This window comes from Denticeps clupeoides, chromosome 2, assembly GCF_900700375.1.
Source record: "Denticeps clupeoides chromosome 2, fDenClu1.1, whole genome shotgun sequence".
Lineage (NCBI taxonomy): Eukaryota > Metazoa > Chordata > Actinopteri > Clupeiformes > Denticipitidae > Denticeps > Denticeps clupeoides.
In genome coordinates, this window is record NC_041708.1 from 16,018,004 (window position 1) to 16,031,713 (window position 13,710).

Genomic DNA, 13,710 nt, shown 5'->3' on the forward strand with positions numbered 1-13,710 from the left:
GGACGATTTGCCCACAGTATTCTTTTATGGTCTTTATTCTTGCCTGGTATGTGATCATGAAGCATTATGTTCATCCAGGTTGCTGATACCAAATGTGAAAGAGAATAAGAAGCAGCATGTAACGCTGCATCAGGAGCCCCAGCCCAAGAAGTCTGGATGCTGTTGATGCTCAAAATCCCATCACTCACTGTCTTGTTCAAAAACATGACATCAAAAATGAAAATGAATATGATTGTTTTGATTGAATACATTACTTACACATTTCTTAAATTTTCATTTATTAATCTAAGCACAAACAGATCGATAACTTTTGATAAGTGAATATAAGTGAATATGAAGCATATTATATTATGATTTCGAATATATATAAACACACACACACACACACATTTCTGTTTTGCCAATTTTTGCAATATTAACAAAAGGTTTGAAAAAAGCATTATAGCCATATTGGATTTGAATCAGACTGTCTGATGTGTCATATATGAGGTGTGTAACATTTGAATGTATTAAGAGCTTATTTTATGATTTGGAGTAATTTTACAGGAATAGGGCTCACACTTTAATTGCTTTTTTACATCTTTTTCTCTGCATCTCACTTCATACCTCTCCACTAAATTAAATCCAGGACAATTATTTGCTGATTCTAGCCTTCATTTGTCACCAAATACTTAACACAACAAAAGACAGTACATTTGTGCAGTACATTAATCCATAAATATTAAACACAGTCTGCAAGTTGCGTTAAGACAAGTCTAATGTTAAAACAACTGAGAGGAGCACAATGGTAAGAAATAGAACAAATGCAATGAAAAACACCTCTGCCACCCACTGACCACGCTGCAACCCTGTCACTGTGATGGGGCTTTCTGAAGGGATCAGATTGGTCAAGTTCAGCATGTAGCCCAGTGTCCAGCCAATATCAGTGTCTGCAACCTGAAATGAAATGGACATCAGACCAATATGAAACACAGATAGACAGATTACATTTTGACATGCAAAGGCTTGCATGTTATATGAAAAAACATCTTTTGATGGCGCTCCCTTATTGTGAATATACAGACTAATGGTCAGGCACACTTAGTATAGAGTACAAGGCTTATATATTTTTGTAGAACCAGAACCAAAATTTAATTAATTGTTATCACACTTTAATGATACTGAATTTTAATTAGTGATAAACACATTGTGATGAACACATTGTGTTCACTGTGATTGATTTATAATCCTTTATTGCTTTAAAATAAATGAACACAACACAGCTATTTTGTGTTTACTTCCTGTGTGGGGTCTGGCTTTGCTCAATAATTACAGCTTTTTGAATAATAAAAGTCTTTTTGAATATAATGCTACAAGCTTGGCACAACTATCTTTGGCCAGTTTCTCCCATTCTCTTTGCAGCACCTCTCAAGCTCCATCAGGTTGGATGGGAAGCGTTGGTGCACAGCCATTTTAAGATCTCTCCATAGATGTTCAATCGGATTCAAGTCCGGGCTCTGTCTGGGCCACTAAAGGACATTCACAGAGTCCTAAAGCCACTCATTTGATATCTTGGCTGTGTGATTAGGGTCATTGTCCTACTGATAAATGAACTGTTGCCCCAGTCTGATTTTAAGAGTGCTGTGGAGCAGGTACATCTCTGTACATGTCTGTACATTTCTGCAGTCACCTTCCCTCTATCCTGACTAGTCTCTCAGTTCCAACTGCTGAAAAACATCCCCACAGCGTGATGCTGCCACCAACATGCTTCACTGTAGGGATGGTGTTGGCCTTGTGCCTAGTTTCCTCCAAGCATGATGCCTGCCATTCATACCAAAGAATTCAATCTTTGTCTCATCAGACCTGAGAATTTTTCTTTTGTCATGTTCTGAGAGTTCTTCAGGTACCTTTTGGCAAACTCCAGGTGGGCTTTACCATACAGGCCTGAATGGTGGATTGCTGTAGAGATGGCTGTCTCTCTAGAAGGTTCTGCTTGGTCCAAAAAGGACCTCTGGAGCTTTAACAGAGTTAAAATCGGGTACTTGGTCACCTCCCTGACTTCTTCCACAATCAGTTTATGTGGTCAGCCAGCTCTAGGAAGAGTCCTGGTAGTTTTCAATTTCTTCCACTTTTGGATGATGGAGGCCATTGTGCTCATTGGAATCTTTTAAACAGCAGACATTTTACAGGTCATGATGGCTCCTGATCCATTGGAATCAGCTGATACCCATCAGGACCAGTTACATGGCACGACTGTGAGCACCCAATTGCCTGTGGGCATCACAGTACGATCTTCTATGCCCCAGCCCCTCAGGAACTTGCACACAGAAAGCAGGGCAATGCTGTTTGGGCATGTGCAGCCCCTGATACTGCACATCCCTGATGACGCATTCTGCACCCCTTGCTGCATCTGGCACGGAGGCGTTCCTGGGCCGCCTGGAGATTTTTTACTGGAGGGGTAGGTTGCCTTCTGGGCACATGCAGCCCCTGGCACAGTGTGTCATCTGAGCATGTGCAGGCCCTGCCCCTGCATGTCTCTGCTGGATGCTCCAGCACTCCTCCCTGAATCGCACACGGAGGTGGTCCCGGATCGCTATGGGGTTGATACCCATACCACAGTGTTGACGTGTCATGGTGCATGCAGTCACTGCCACTGCATGCCTTTTCTACTGCCTCCAGCACTCCTCCTTGCCTCTTGCAGGACCGGACCACTCGGACCTGCTCTTGCATGCCCCTACTGTCGGTGATGGGACTTCGGGGAACTCTCTCTGCTCATCTCTTTTTGTGTCCGTTGGTCTGAGCAGGGCCTCTTCCTGTCCATCCAGGCCAGACCCTCTTACCCCCTGGGAACTTTGTAGCACTCAGCCCTCCCTGGAGGCTACCGGAGGATCCAGACGCATTGCTTCCCTGTCAACCCGCCTTCAGGAGGTGCCCCTAACCTGCATAGCATCCCCACAAAAAACTATGGGGGCGTGCCATTTGTGCTCTAACCTGAGCTGTCTACTGTGGGACGCTGTGTTCATTTCCAAATGTCCAATCAGCTGTTGTTTCCACAGGTGGGCTCAGATTGACCTGCAGAAACATCTCAAGGATGATCAGGGGAAACAGGATGCACCTGAGCTCAATTTTGAGCTTCATGGCAAAGGCTGTGAATACTTATGTACATGTGCTTTCTCAGTTTTTTTATTTTGAATAAATTTGCCTACACCTCAAGTAAACTTTTTTCACATTGTCATTATGTAGTATTTTGTGTAGAATTCTGAGAAAAAAAGAATTTAATCCATTTTGGAATAAGGCTGTAACATAAAATGTTGAAAAGCGCTCTGAACAGTTTCTGAATGTATTGTAATTTTTAACTTAAGGGAGAGGGGAACACATCTGAGCACATCTTTTTTTCAGCTACTAAACAGTAGAAATCATATGACAAGATAAAAAAATTTAATGCACACAATAACTTAACATACATCATCTTTTTTTAAGTGAAGTGCTTGTCATTGTGATACACAGCAATTACAGCACATGGTGCACTCAAAGAAATTTGTACTCTGCTTTGAACCCATCACCCTTGGTGAGCAGTGGGCAGCTATGAACTCTCTGTTTCCTTACCCGATAGGCCAACCACAGCCCCATCAAAATCTGCCATCAGGTGGAAAGTTTTTAAATAAAAGATTGCTCCACCCATCTTTTTGGATAACCAAATTAATTTGCACCAAATGTTATTTGAGTTTAATTTACTGTGAGAGTCTGCAGGGAGGGTCATTAAAAACAAAGATCATCTTACTTTTACTCCACATTATAAAAAAATGCATTTTAGCAAGCTTTTATCTTTAGAACTAAAGAAGACCCAGGTTCAAATCCCGCTTACTACCATTGTGTCCCTGAGCAAGACACTTAACCCTAAAATTGCTCCAGGGGGACTGTCCCTGTAACTACTGATTGTAAGTAGATCTGGATAAGGGTGTTTGATAAATGCCTTAAATGTAAATGTAAATGATTAGTTCAATGCTAAATGAAATGTAATTGATTGACTGCTATAATTTTAATACACCATACATATATTTAAAACACATATGCTGATCAATAACTAACATACACAGAGAGAATAATCCACCCACCTGTTTTTGAAAGAAGATTTTATCCCAGCTCTGGTTGAATTTATAACCCTGAAGAAGTACATTCATGATATACTGTGCTGAAGCACAGTACTCTCTGAGGTATTTTTCTGGTGTCTTAGGATACTCTGTCAAGAGCTATCAAAAAATAATTAGTATCTCATATTGATTTTTTATATTATAGCGTACAGTTTAAATAGGTTCATTGTATTGACTCACAGTTTTCCAGGTTTTGTTACAGAAGGACTCTATACTTAATGTGACTTTTGGTAGTGGAGCTTGAGGTGCCAGTCCCAGAAAATCAAAAGTGTAAAAATATGCAGAAAAGGCCTGTATAAGAAATTGGGAAAAACTAATAAACATTAATATTCACAACAGTAGACAGGATCCAAACATCATCAAAAAAGTATTCTGTCGTACTGAAAAGATGGGAAGATATACCAAGAAACTTCATTTAACCATACACAGCAAACTAGTACAGGACAACATATCCCATCTTTTAGCTGGATGGATGGATGGATGAATGGATGAATGTTTAAATCATCAGTAATCAGCTTCTTAAAATTCCTGCCAATAGAGTGGTGCTTATTGGGGAAAAGCCACAATGTTTGCTCCTTGTGTGCAGAAACATTGTTTCTACCTTGTATATGAGGTTTGTCATATAACTAAATTTAAGGGGTACTGATTTATGTCTGCTGTGTCCACAGTCACAGGTTGTTGATTATGTTCATAAATTTGCACACCGTATAAAATGTCCCTTATCTTTCTATATTTCATGTTGCCTGTTTTGCAATTTTGCAACCATCAAAATCGCATTTTTTAAGGGATTATAAAGAATGGAACCAATATACCAGAGAACTAACTATTATAAAGAACATCTGCTGCCTTGTGTTATTTAAATTCAAATGACAATGAGCTGAATAAAAAATGAAGTTATTTTTACAGCTTGTACTTACAAAAAATATTCCATTGACAGGAGGCTGATAAACACCATTGAAACCACAGTCAGGACTGAGAGAGCAGGTTGATACATTAATAATGTTCAACATAAGATTAGAGCACTGATTTGGTTCTCCAGTACCAACAAATGTGAGATTGGTGGATGGGTCAAAGCCTGTCGGTTTATTCACACAAGGTGAGTTATACAGGTCTCCCATGGTCAAAGTCTGGTTGTAGCCCAAATGGTAGCAAGGATGGTTTATTGTTCCAGGTCTACCAGCCTGAAAGAGTCACAAATCATTCAGTGTAACAGTGCTTCTCCTTTGACAGTGCAATGCACCAAATAAAAAGAATGTGGCAATAGTGAGTTACTTTACACACCAGTTTCAACAAACGTTTCTACTTACTTGGACCAAATATGCTTGGGCAATCTTCAGGGCCTGGTCTTTACCATAGCACAAATAGCTGTGACTGTACAGGTCATACTTCTTCCCATAAAGCTGCAGTATTTCAGCTGTCCCTGGGTCTCGTATGGGGCCACTGGGTGTGAAGGAGATTTGAGTGGAGGCACCTCCGAGGTCCATTGAACCAATTACCCTGCTGTCTTTAGGAAGCACCCATCTGCCCTCAAAGGAGTGCTACCATCCAGAAAAGCACACTGTGATCAGGCTCTTATTTGTAATAAGACTTGAATCCTTAAACTCAGGACCTTCCAAATGGGTTAGGGTTAAGGTTAATAATTGCATACATTTTTGAATCCATGGAAATAACCTGACACCTTTACTCCTTTGTAATGCTTTGCTAGGTCCACAGCAATGAGTTGCTGTTTGTGGGTCTTTCTGTCTGAAATATGTATTCCATTGGATTGCAATAAGGTGACTAAGCCACTGAAAAACATCCCATTGTTTGTTTTATATAAATTTCTGTCATCAGTCATTTGTACTGTAAAGCGCCACCCAGGATGGCTGTAGCCTAGTGGCTATTCTTTTGGCTGCTTCTGTCCTCTGTCACCTCGTCAATAAACACTAGGGACACAATACCATGGGCAACCATACATGCCCATGCCATCAAACTGTCTCCACCATTTCTCACAGATGGTGGGACCTTTTGTCCCTTTAAAAGGACAATGGTAAATATTAAAGAACTATAATTTGAAATTTTATTTAAATATTCTGAGACGTTTTTGTTCTTTATACTGTGCTTGAGAGATACCATGAACCAGAATCAAATTCCTTGTATGTGTTCATTCACATACTTGGTCAATAATTTGTATTCTGTTTCTATATTAATGTCCATATACATTATATAATTCTAATTTGAATATGTTTCATTAAAAGGTTAAATAACCTTTTAACTAGTAGCACCATTTCTGTGAAAAAAGGATTTCCACAGAATTATTGCTGTCCCCATTCCTGTACAGGCCTGTTAAATAGGCTTTAGGAGCATTCCAGGTCACCCTGTAGCCCTGCCTGGCCTTTTGGTGCAGCATTATAAGAGAAACATATACAGAAAACAGTATTGCGAAATGGCCTTTGGCTAAATTAATTTAGCCAAATTATGTTAATCATTCTTTATACAGGGAGTGCAGAATTATTAGGCAAGTTGTATTTTTGAGGAATCATTTTATTATTGAACAACAACCATGTTCTCAATGAACCTAAAAAAACTCATTAATATCAAAGCTGAATGTTTTTGGAAGTAGTTTTTAGTTTGTTTTTATTTTTAGCTATTTTAGGTGAATATCTGTGTGTGCAGGTGACTATTACTGTGCATAATTATTAGGCAACTTAACAAAAAACAAATATATACCCATTTCAAGTATTTATTTTTACCAGTGAAACCATCTCCACATTCACAAATATACATTTCTGACATTTAAAAACAAAAAAAAAAAATCAGCGACCAGTATAGCCACCTTTCTTTACAAGGACACTTAAAAGCCTGCCATCCATGGATTCTGTCAGTGTTTTGATCTGTTCACCATCAACATTGCGTGCAGCAGCAACCACAGCCTCCCAGACACTGTTCAGAGAGGTGTACTGTTTTCCCTCCTTGTAAATCTCACATTTGATGATGGACCACAGGTTCTCAATGGGGTTCAGATCAGGTGAACAAGGAGGCAATGTCATTTGTTTTTCTTCTTTTATACCCTTTCTTCCCAGCCACGCTGTGGAGTACTTGGACACGTGTGATGGAGCATTGTCCTGCATGAAAATCATGTTTTTCTTGAAGGATGCAGACTTCTTCCTGTACCACTGCTTGAAGAAGGTGTCTTCCAGAAACTGGCGAAAAGGCCCCACAAGCTCATCTTTGATGATACCAGCCCAAACCAGTACTCCACCTCCACCTTGCTGGCGTCTGAGTCGGACTGGAGCTCTCTGCCCTTTACCAATCCAGCCACGGGCCCATCCATCTGGCCCATCAAGACTCACTCTCATTTCATCAGTCCATAAAACCATAGAAAAATCAATCTTGAGATATTTCTTGGCCCAGTCTTGACGTTTCAGCTTGTGTGTCTTGTTCAGTGGTGGATGTCTTTCAGCCTTTCTTACCTTGGCCATGTCTCTGAGTATTGCACACCTTGTGCTTTTGGGCACTCCAGTGATGTTGCAGCTCTGAAATATGGCCAAACTGGTGGCAAGTGGCATCTTGGCAGTTCATGGGCAGTTATTTTGCACCTTGGTTTTTCCACATGCTTCTTGCGACCCTGTTGACTATTTTGAATGAAACACTTGATTGTTCGATGATCACGCTTCAGAAGCTTTGCAATTTTAAGAGTGCTGCATCCCTCTGCAAGATAGCTCACTATTTTTTACTTTTCTGAGCCTGTCAAGTCCTTCTTTTGACCCATTTTGCCAAAGGAAAGGAAGCTGCCTAATAATTATGCACACCTGATATAGGGTGTTGATGTCATTAGACCACATGTCATTAGACCATTACAGAGATGCACATGGTAGTAGGCTTTCGAGCCTATACAGCTTGGAGTAAGACAACATGCATGAAGAGGATGATGTGGACAAAATACTCATTTGCCTAATAATTCTGCACTCCTTGTACGTTCACCTTATTCTCTGTATGATTGCATGTTCCAAACCATACCATGCTGATATGGTATGAACACTTGTTTATGCTGTTTATGCTGTAAAGAGAAGAGTGGTGGTAAGCATGGACACAGTTTAATAAAATTAGACAGACACAAATCACAAGCAAAGTTGGTTATACTATTTACATTGGAATAACGTTGATTATTATTTACAGTTATAAAGGTTATAATGGTCACCCATGGTCACCCAAGTCTGGTTGTAGACTAAATGATGGCAAGGATGTTTTTTTGTTCCAGATCTATCAGCCTGAAAGACTCACAAATCATTCAGTGCTTCTCATTTAGTGTGGAGTGCTTCTCAGGAAGGCATTACCCTGAGACATAGCTGTGGAACTACTGAAAGTAATGGAAAAGCGCAGGAGGACTTCAGGTTGGAGAAGAACCTGTGGGTATAATGTCCTCTGAGGACCAGTTTTTTACAACTGTCAAGAAAGAGACCTGCTAATGAGAAGCTGTGACCTGTAATTAGTGAGTGGTGTAGACTTTCCATTTTTTGCCATAAACAAATCAAAAATAATGAGCGTGGAGGGACTTAACGACTGTTGACCATCATGTGTAGTTTCAGAAATGATCAGTTATAACACATTTTCTTAAAGAAGTATTAACAAATTAGAACTTGTGAGGGATTTCATGGGAAATTTAAAAAGCATTGCCTCTTGTGATTTTCAAATATTTGTTATATTTAATATACGTACCTTAATTAACGTCTCCATTAGGTAGTTAATGGTGATCCATCCATATGCCCCCTCTTCCTTACCAGACAATATTCGTGCTCCCTGAAAATTGAAGGGATAAGCTTGTATTGCCTTTCTGACTTCCTCCAGGATCTGGTCTGATGCAGCCTGGTCCTGCAGTCTGAACAACAAAACTGTTAATTATTCACATTTTGGGAACATATGTATAACAGTGTTCTCAGCATCCAGCCAGGAAGTGTTTACTTCAGTAGTCGCATGCCAGCTGTGGCTCCCAGGTACACTGGGCTGGTCCCATGCTGCTTTGCTGGTATGGTTGCCTTGGCAACATCCAGGCATTTCCTGAGGCTCTGACCTGCAGCTAGTGGGTTTTGCTTATAGCTTGAAATTCCACCTCCTGAGGGGAGAAAATTATATGGAATAGGATGTTTTCAGCTGCAGTGTCCTTTAAGGTTGGTAAATTGCTCAAGCAATTGAGTTTCAACATTTGGACCAGTGTGGAAAATTCATGTTCACTTCTATAGACTATGATCTATATTCAGGACTAATAAAATGTCAGGTACAGGCATGATTGTGAATCTCAATGTATAAATGGAAAGGTAAAAATAGCTTCTGACTGGCTGTGACCTCTGAACCCTCTGATGTCATAAAATCTGTTATCAACCTGTAATGCATATATATGACATAAATAATTTAGAAAAAAAAAATGTGACAGTTGCACCATTCACTGCCTCATCCACAGATTCAAATTAGCCCAACACAAACATTCCTCTGGGCTCATATTCTTCAGTGATTTCACAAAAATAAAACCTGAGACCAAGAGCACACACCTTTAGTAATTGTGAATCTGTCACAGCTTTGTGTTTTAACTGCTACAACATGGTTGGGGGTTGATGGTTAGTGTCTTACGAACTCTTGTACTACACTGTTGTCCTTATTGACTGCTTTTAATTGACAAAGAAAACGTAATAATATAACAATATGTAAGTATTAACTAAAATATATATTTATTAATAAATACATTTATGTAATTCTTTTTTTAAATATAACATAATGTCTAGATGCTGCATAAAAAATCCTTACATCCTGTTCATCCTTACAGTACATCTGGAAAGCATTAATCCCTTTTTCCACATTTTGTTATGTTACAGCCTTGTTCTAAAATTGATTAAATATTTTTTCCACATAATTCTACACTGAACAAGAATTAAAAATAAAATTGTTGGACATATTTTGGAATAGCACGCACTGGTCTATATAAGGTCCCTGTCTCTGAGGTTGAGTAGGAACGGAAGCACAGAAGCAGGATGTTTGGAAAGGTAAGAATGTTTATTTAACAGAAATCAAACTGGAGCAATGGCCAAAAAGGGAACACAAAAGAAAGTTAAACAAACCCTAAGGTGTGTGTAGGTGAGACAGGAACAAAAACACTGCTTAGGCAACCACAGGGCTGTGGCACTGCAGGCATCGCTGGTCCTCAATGGCTCTGGAAGACCTGACCCCTCCATCAACCTGCACACAGGATACAGGGCTTTGCTGGAGGTATGAAGGTTTTGCGTGACCCCCTCCTGGCTCAGCCCAGTCTGCGTTCATTGGGATGAGAATGCCCTCTTCCTTCTCATCCCGTCCGCCATCTTCCTCTACCTCATTGTCATCCTCACTCTGTCCATTACACACCTGGAAGTGTGTGTGTGAAGGGCAGTGATGCAGGGCTTTACTTTACTTTACTTGGCAGACGCTTTTATCCAAAGTGACTTGTGCTCAGCCCATGCACAGTGGGGAGCACATTCCCTGCGTCATTCCACCCCTACTCATCATTGTCATCGCTGACATCATCACCAGCATCGTCCCAGTCCATGTGGGTGTCGTGGAGGATCTCGCTTGTGCACAGTGGGGGGCGCAAACTCTACGCTATCCGCCCACGAAACCTCCTCGCTGCTGACGATGTCTTCCTCCAGACAACATCTCTGCAGCAATCCACCAATCAGGCTTGTATGGCCAGACAGAAGCCAATCCTTAGTAAAATGCACATGAAATAAAATTCTCTGGTCTGATGAGACAAATAATTAACTCTTTGGTGTGATTGCCAGGCATCACGTTTGGAAGAAACCAGGCAGTGCCAGTGTGCCAGTTTGGGGATGTTTCAGCTGCAGGAACTGGGATAGAGGGAAAGCTGACTGCAGCAATTTAAAGAGACATCCTGGATGAAAACCTTCTCCAGAGCACTCTTGACTGGGGTGAGGATCATCTTTCAGCAGGACAACAGTCCTAAGCACACAGTCAAGATATCAAAGGAGCGGCTTCAGGACAACTCTGTGAATGTCATTGAGTGGTCCAGCCACTCTCTCTAGAGAGGTCTTAAAATGGTTGTGCAACGATGCTTCCCATCCAACCTGATGGGGCTTGAGAGGTGCTGCAAAGCAGAATGAGCCAAACTGGCCAAGGATAGGTGTGCCAAGGTTGTGGCATCATAGTCAAAAAGACTTGAGGTTGTAATTTCTGCCAAAGGTGCATCGACAAAGTATTGAGCAAAGACTGTGAATAGTTATGTACATGTGATTTCTCAGCTTTTTTATTTCTAATAAATTATTATGTCAAAACCTCAAGTAAACTTTTTCACATTGTCATTATGGGGTAGTGTGTGTAGAATTCTGAGGAGAAAATGCATTCAATCCATTGTGGAATAAGGCTGTAACATAACAAAATGTGTTAAAATTTCGATGCACTGAATAATCTAATAAATACCACTCCAAAATCACAAAAGTGGTAACTGAGTTTTATAAAAGAGGTAAATATTTATGTCTGTTTTTTCTGTTATATTATATTAAACAGAAACATCCAAAACATCCTTAATCAGTCCTGGTGGGGCTCCATGTTGAGCAGAAAGGGTTATTTCATTATGATTACAGCAGAGTCCATCTGTGTAATGTGTGTCAGCCAAAAGACCTGAGGCTTCATTCATCTACCTGAAGGCCCTTGTTCAGTTTTCCAAGGACTGCCATGGATCTTTGAAATTTATTTTCTGTCATCTTCTTTGTCATGTCCACACAAATACCATGCTTTGATTGTTGGTGCTTCATACTTCCTACTTATATACTTCATATATATTTTAATGCTGTTGGAGTTTTGGTGTCTATGTGTGTGCACAGCCCATAAAACTATCCTACTCTGAAACAACATTGTTTCCAAAGTTCTTTAACTGTAGGACTGTGTCTACCAACGTACTAAAATCTATTCATTTTTTTGTCTGGTTAATCATCACATAAAATCCGTAATGTTTATTAGAGCATTAAAACAAACAAATGTTAGAAAAATTACACCAACCCTCTACATCACAGAGCAGGGCCTGAGACACAATCGCGGTGTTGTTTTCTTTATTCCCTGGCCATTTGTATATGAACAGAGCTGTGTGTGATGAACCAGCATCAAACACCATCCCGTACTGCATCAGAAAACAGACAATTCAATCAGTTACTTTACATGACCTTCATTTCTAAAATTCTAATCTTGGGATATACAACTGCATTGTCTTGATGTAAATAAATATTTCTTTGTTAAGTTTCTCTGTAGGACCAAACTGAATCAGCGCAATAGAAGAAATATGTACAAAAACTTTAAAATGTCGTCCTTATTCCAATTCACCTGTGTGTTCAGAGGCAGTTCCAATGTATGGTGTTGACTCAAAGTCAGAATTAAAGCAATAATGCTCATGCATCCTATGGCTGATATAGCAATCCCTAATCCGACCCTTTTCACTCGCGCTTTCCCCATTCCAGCTCTGTCGTTTTATACCTGAGGACACACACAGACATGCAAACAAGTGTTGGGCAAACATTGGGGGGGGGATGTCATGAAATTCTGCTCACTATTTGCTCAAAGTTCTCTTTGTCTTGAGCATAGACCTTTGTGGAACATAGAGTGGCTTTAACCAAGTTTACAAGCCACAACTGTAAAGAGCGAGCCTAGAAGCAATCCATGTTCCGTCAACAATTAACCAAGAGCAAAGCGAGCAAATTCAACACATACAGACACACAAGAAAATCTTTCAAAAACATACCTGCGTCTGAACGCTCTGTGCGGTGTATTCAGCTACCCCCACTCACTTTGTCCCGGTGTTAGTCAGACATCTCAAAGGGCTAACCTCCGTGGTAAAATGGCTTTGCCTTTTATCTACCGGAGATATGCCTCTATTCCTGGGATCTACCCTCAATAACAAGAGCATGCATGGGTGCGCGCGCACACACATAGACACACACACACACACACACACACACACATACACTTTCTTTTTCAATAGTACAAAATACCAACAACAATACATTTAGAAATAGTTACAGAGCAAAACTGAAAAGACGTCATAAAAGCAGATGCAGCAGCTTGTTATTGTTCAACTAAAAGATAAGATAAGTGGGACTAATTGAATATTGAACTATTGAAATATTTTTAATGAACTCAAAAATTTGTAATGGAAAAAGTCACCTCATATAATAAACATTACGATGACTACGGACCTTATTTCTTTTAAGACAAGTTCTACTTCACTAGTTCTCAGATCACTACCATTTCTGGATGTTACCAGAATATTTTATTGAAAATGTTTTCACAACCTATTTTTTAAATGGATAGGCCAATAAACTAAATCTTCATACTAAATTAAAAAGGTTAGTCTTTTGGGCTGAGATAGTTCTGATTTACAATCATGGTCCCATGATTACTGTTATAAATAATGTAAAGAAGAGGGTGTCATTTTCCACCAAGATGACACTAGAGAATAGAAGACCCAGCTTCTCACAAGCCGAGTCCCCGCTGTTATGGGCAAAAAGCCCCATACTATTCATTCATGCAAATGAGCTTTATATCTCCACATCTCTTTTAAGTGTTTACG

The 13,710-nt window shown here is 39.9% G+C and overlaps 2 protein-coding genes across 8 annotated transcripts in view; one reads left to right on the plus strand and one right to left on the minus strand.

Moving 5' to 3' along the window:
- The window catches only part of rab44 (RAB44, member RAS oncogene family), a 33,802-nt gene extending 32,539 nt beyond the window's left edge, over nt 1–1,263 (plus strand). For all 6 annotated transcript variants that reach the window (XM_028960738.1, XM_028960693.1, XM_028960730.1 and 3 more), the window contains one exon: nt 79–1,263. In XM_028960738.1, coding sequence (XP_028816571.1) covers nt 79–166 — 88 coding nt within the window. In that variant the 3' untranslated portion in view covers nt 167–1,263. The remainder of the gene's footprint in view (nt 1–78) is intronic.
- Nucleotides 20–13,006, minus strand: entpd8 (ectonucleoside triphosphate diphosphohydrolase 8). 2 transcript variants are annotated; one of them, XM_028960788.1, is made up of 10 exons: nt 12,883–13,006; nt 12,468–12,617; nt 12,150–12,267; nt 9,072–9,222; nt 8,829–8,988; nt 5,438–5,668; nt 5,048–5,311; nt 4,311–4,421; nt 4,095–4,229; nt 20–936 (listed from the first exon to the last, which is right to left on the minus strand). In XM_028960788.1, exons 2-10 carry the CDS (start codon nt 12,594–12,596, stop codon nt 745–747), a joined length of 1,491 nt encoding a protein of 496 aa, XP_028816621.1. In that variant the 5' UTR covers nt 12,597–12,617; nt 12,883–13,006; the 3' UTR covers nt 20–744. The 2 variants fall into 2 exon arrangements, with proteins under 2 accessions (XP_028816621.1, XP_028816629.1); XM_028960796.1 differs by lacking the exon at nt 12,468–12,617 and having other exon boundaries at nt 12,883–12,989.
- Nucleotides 13,007–13,710: the final 704 nt, after the last annotated feature.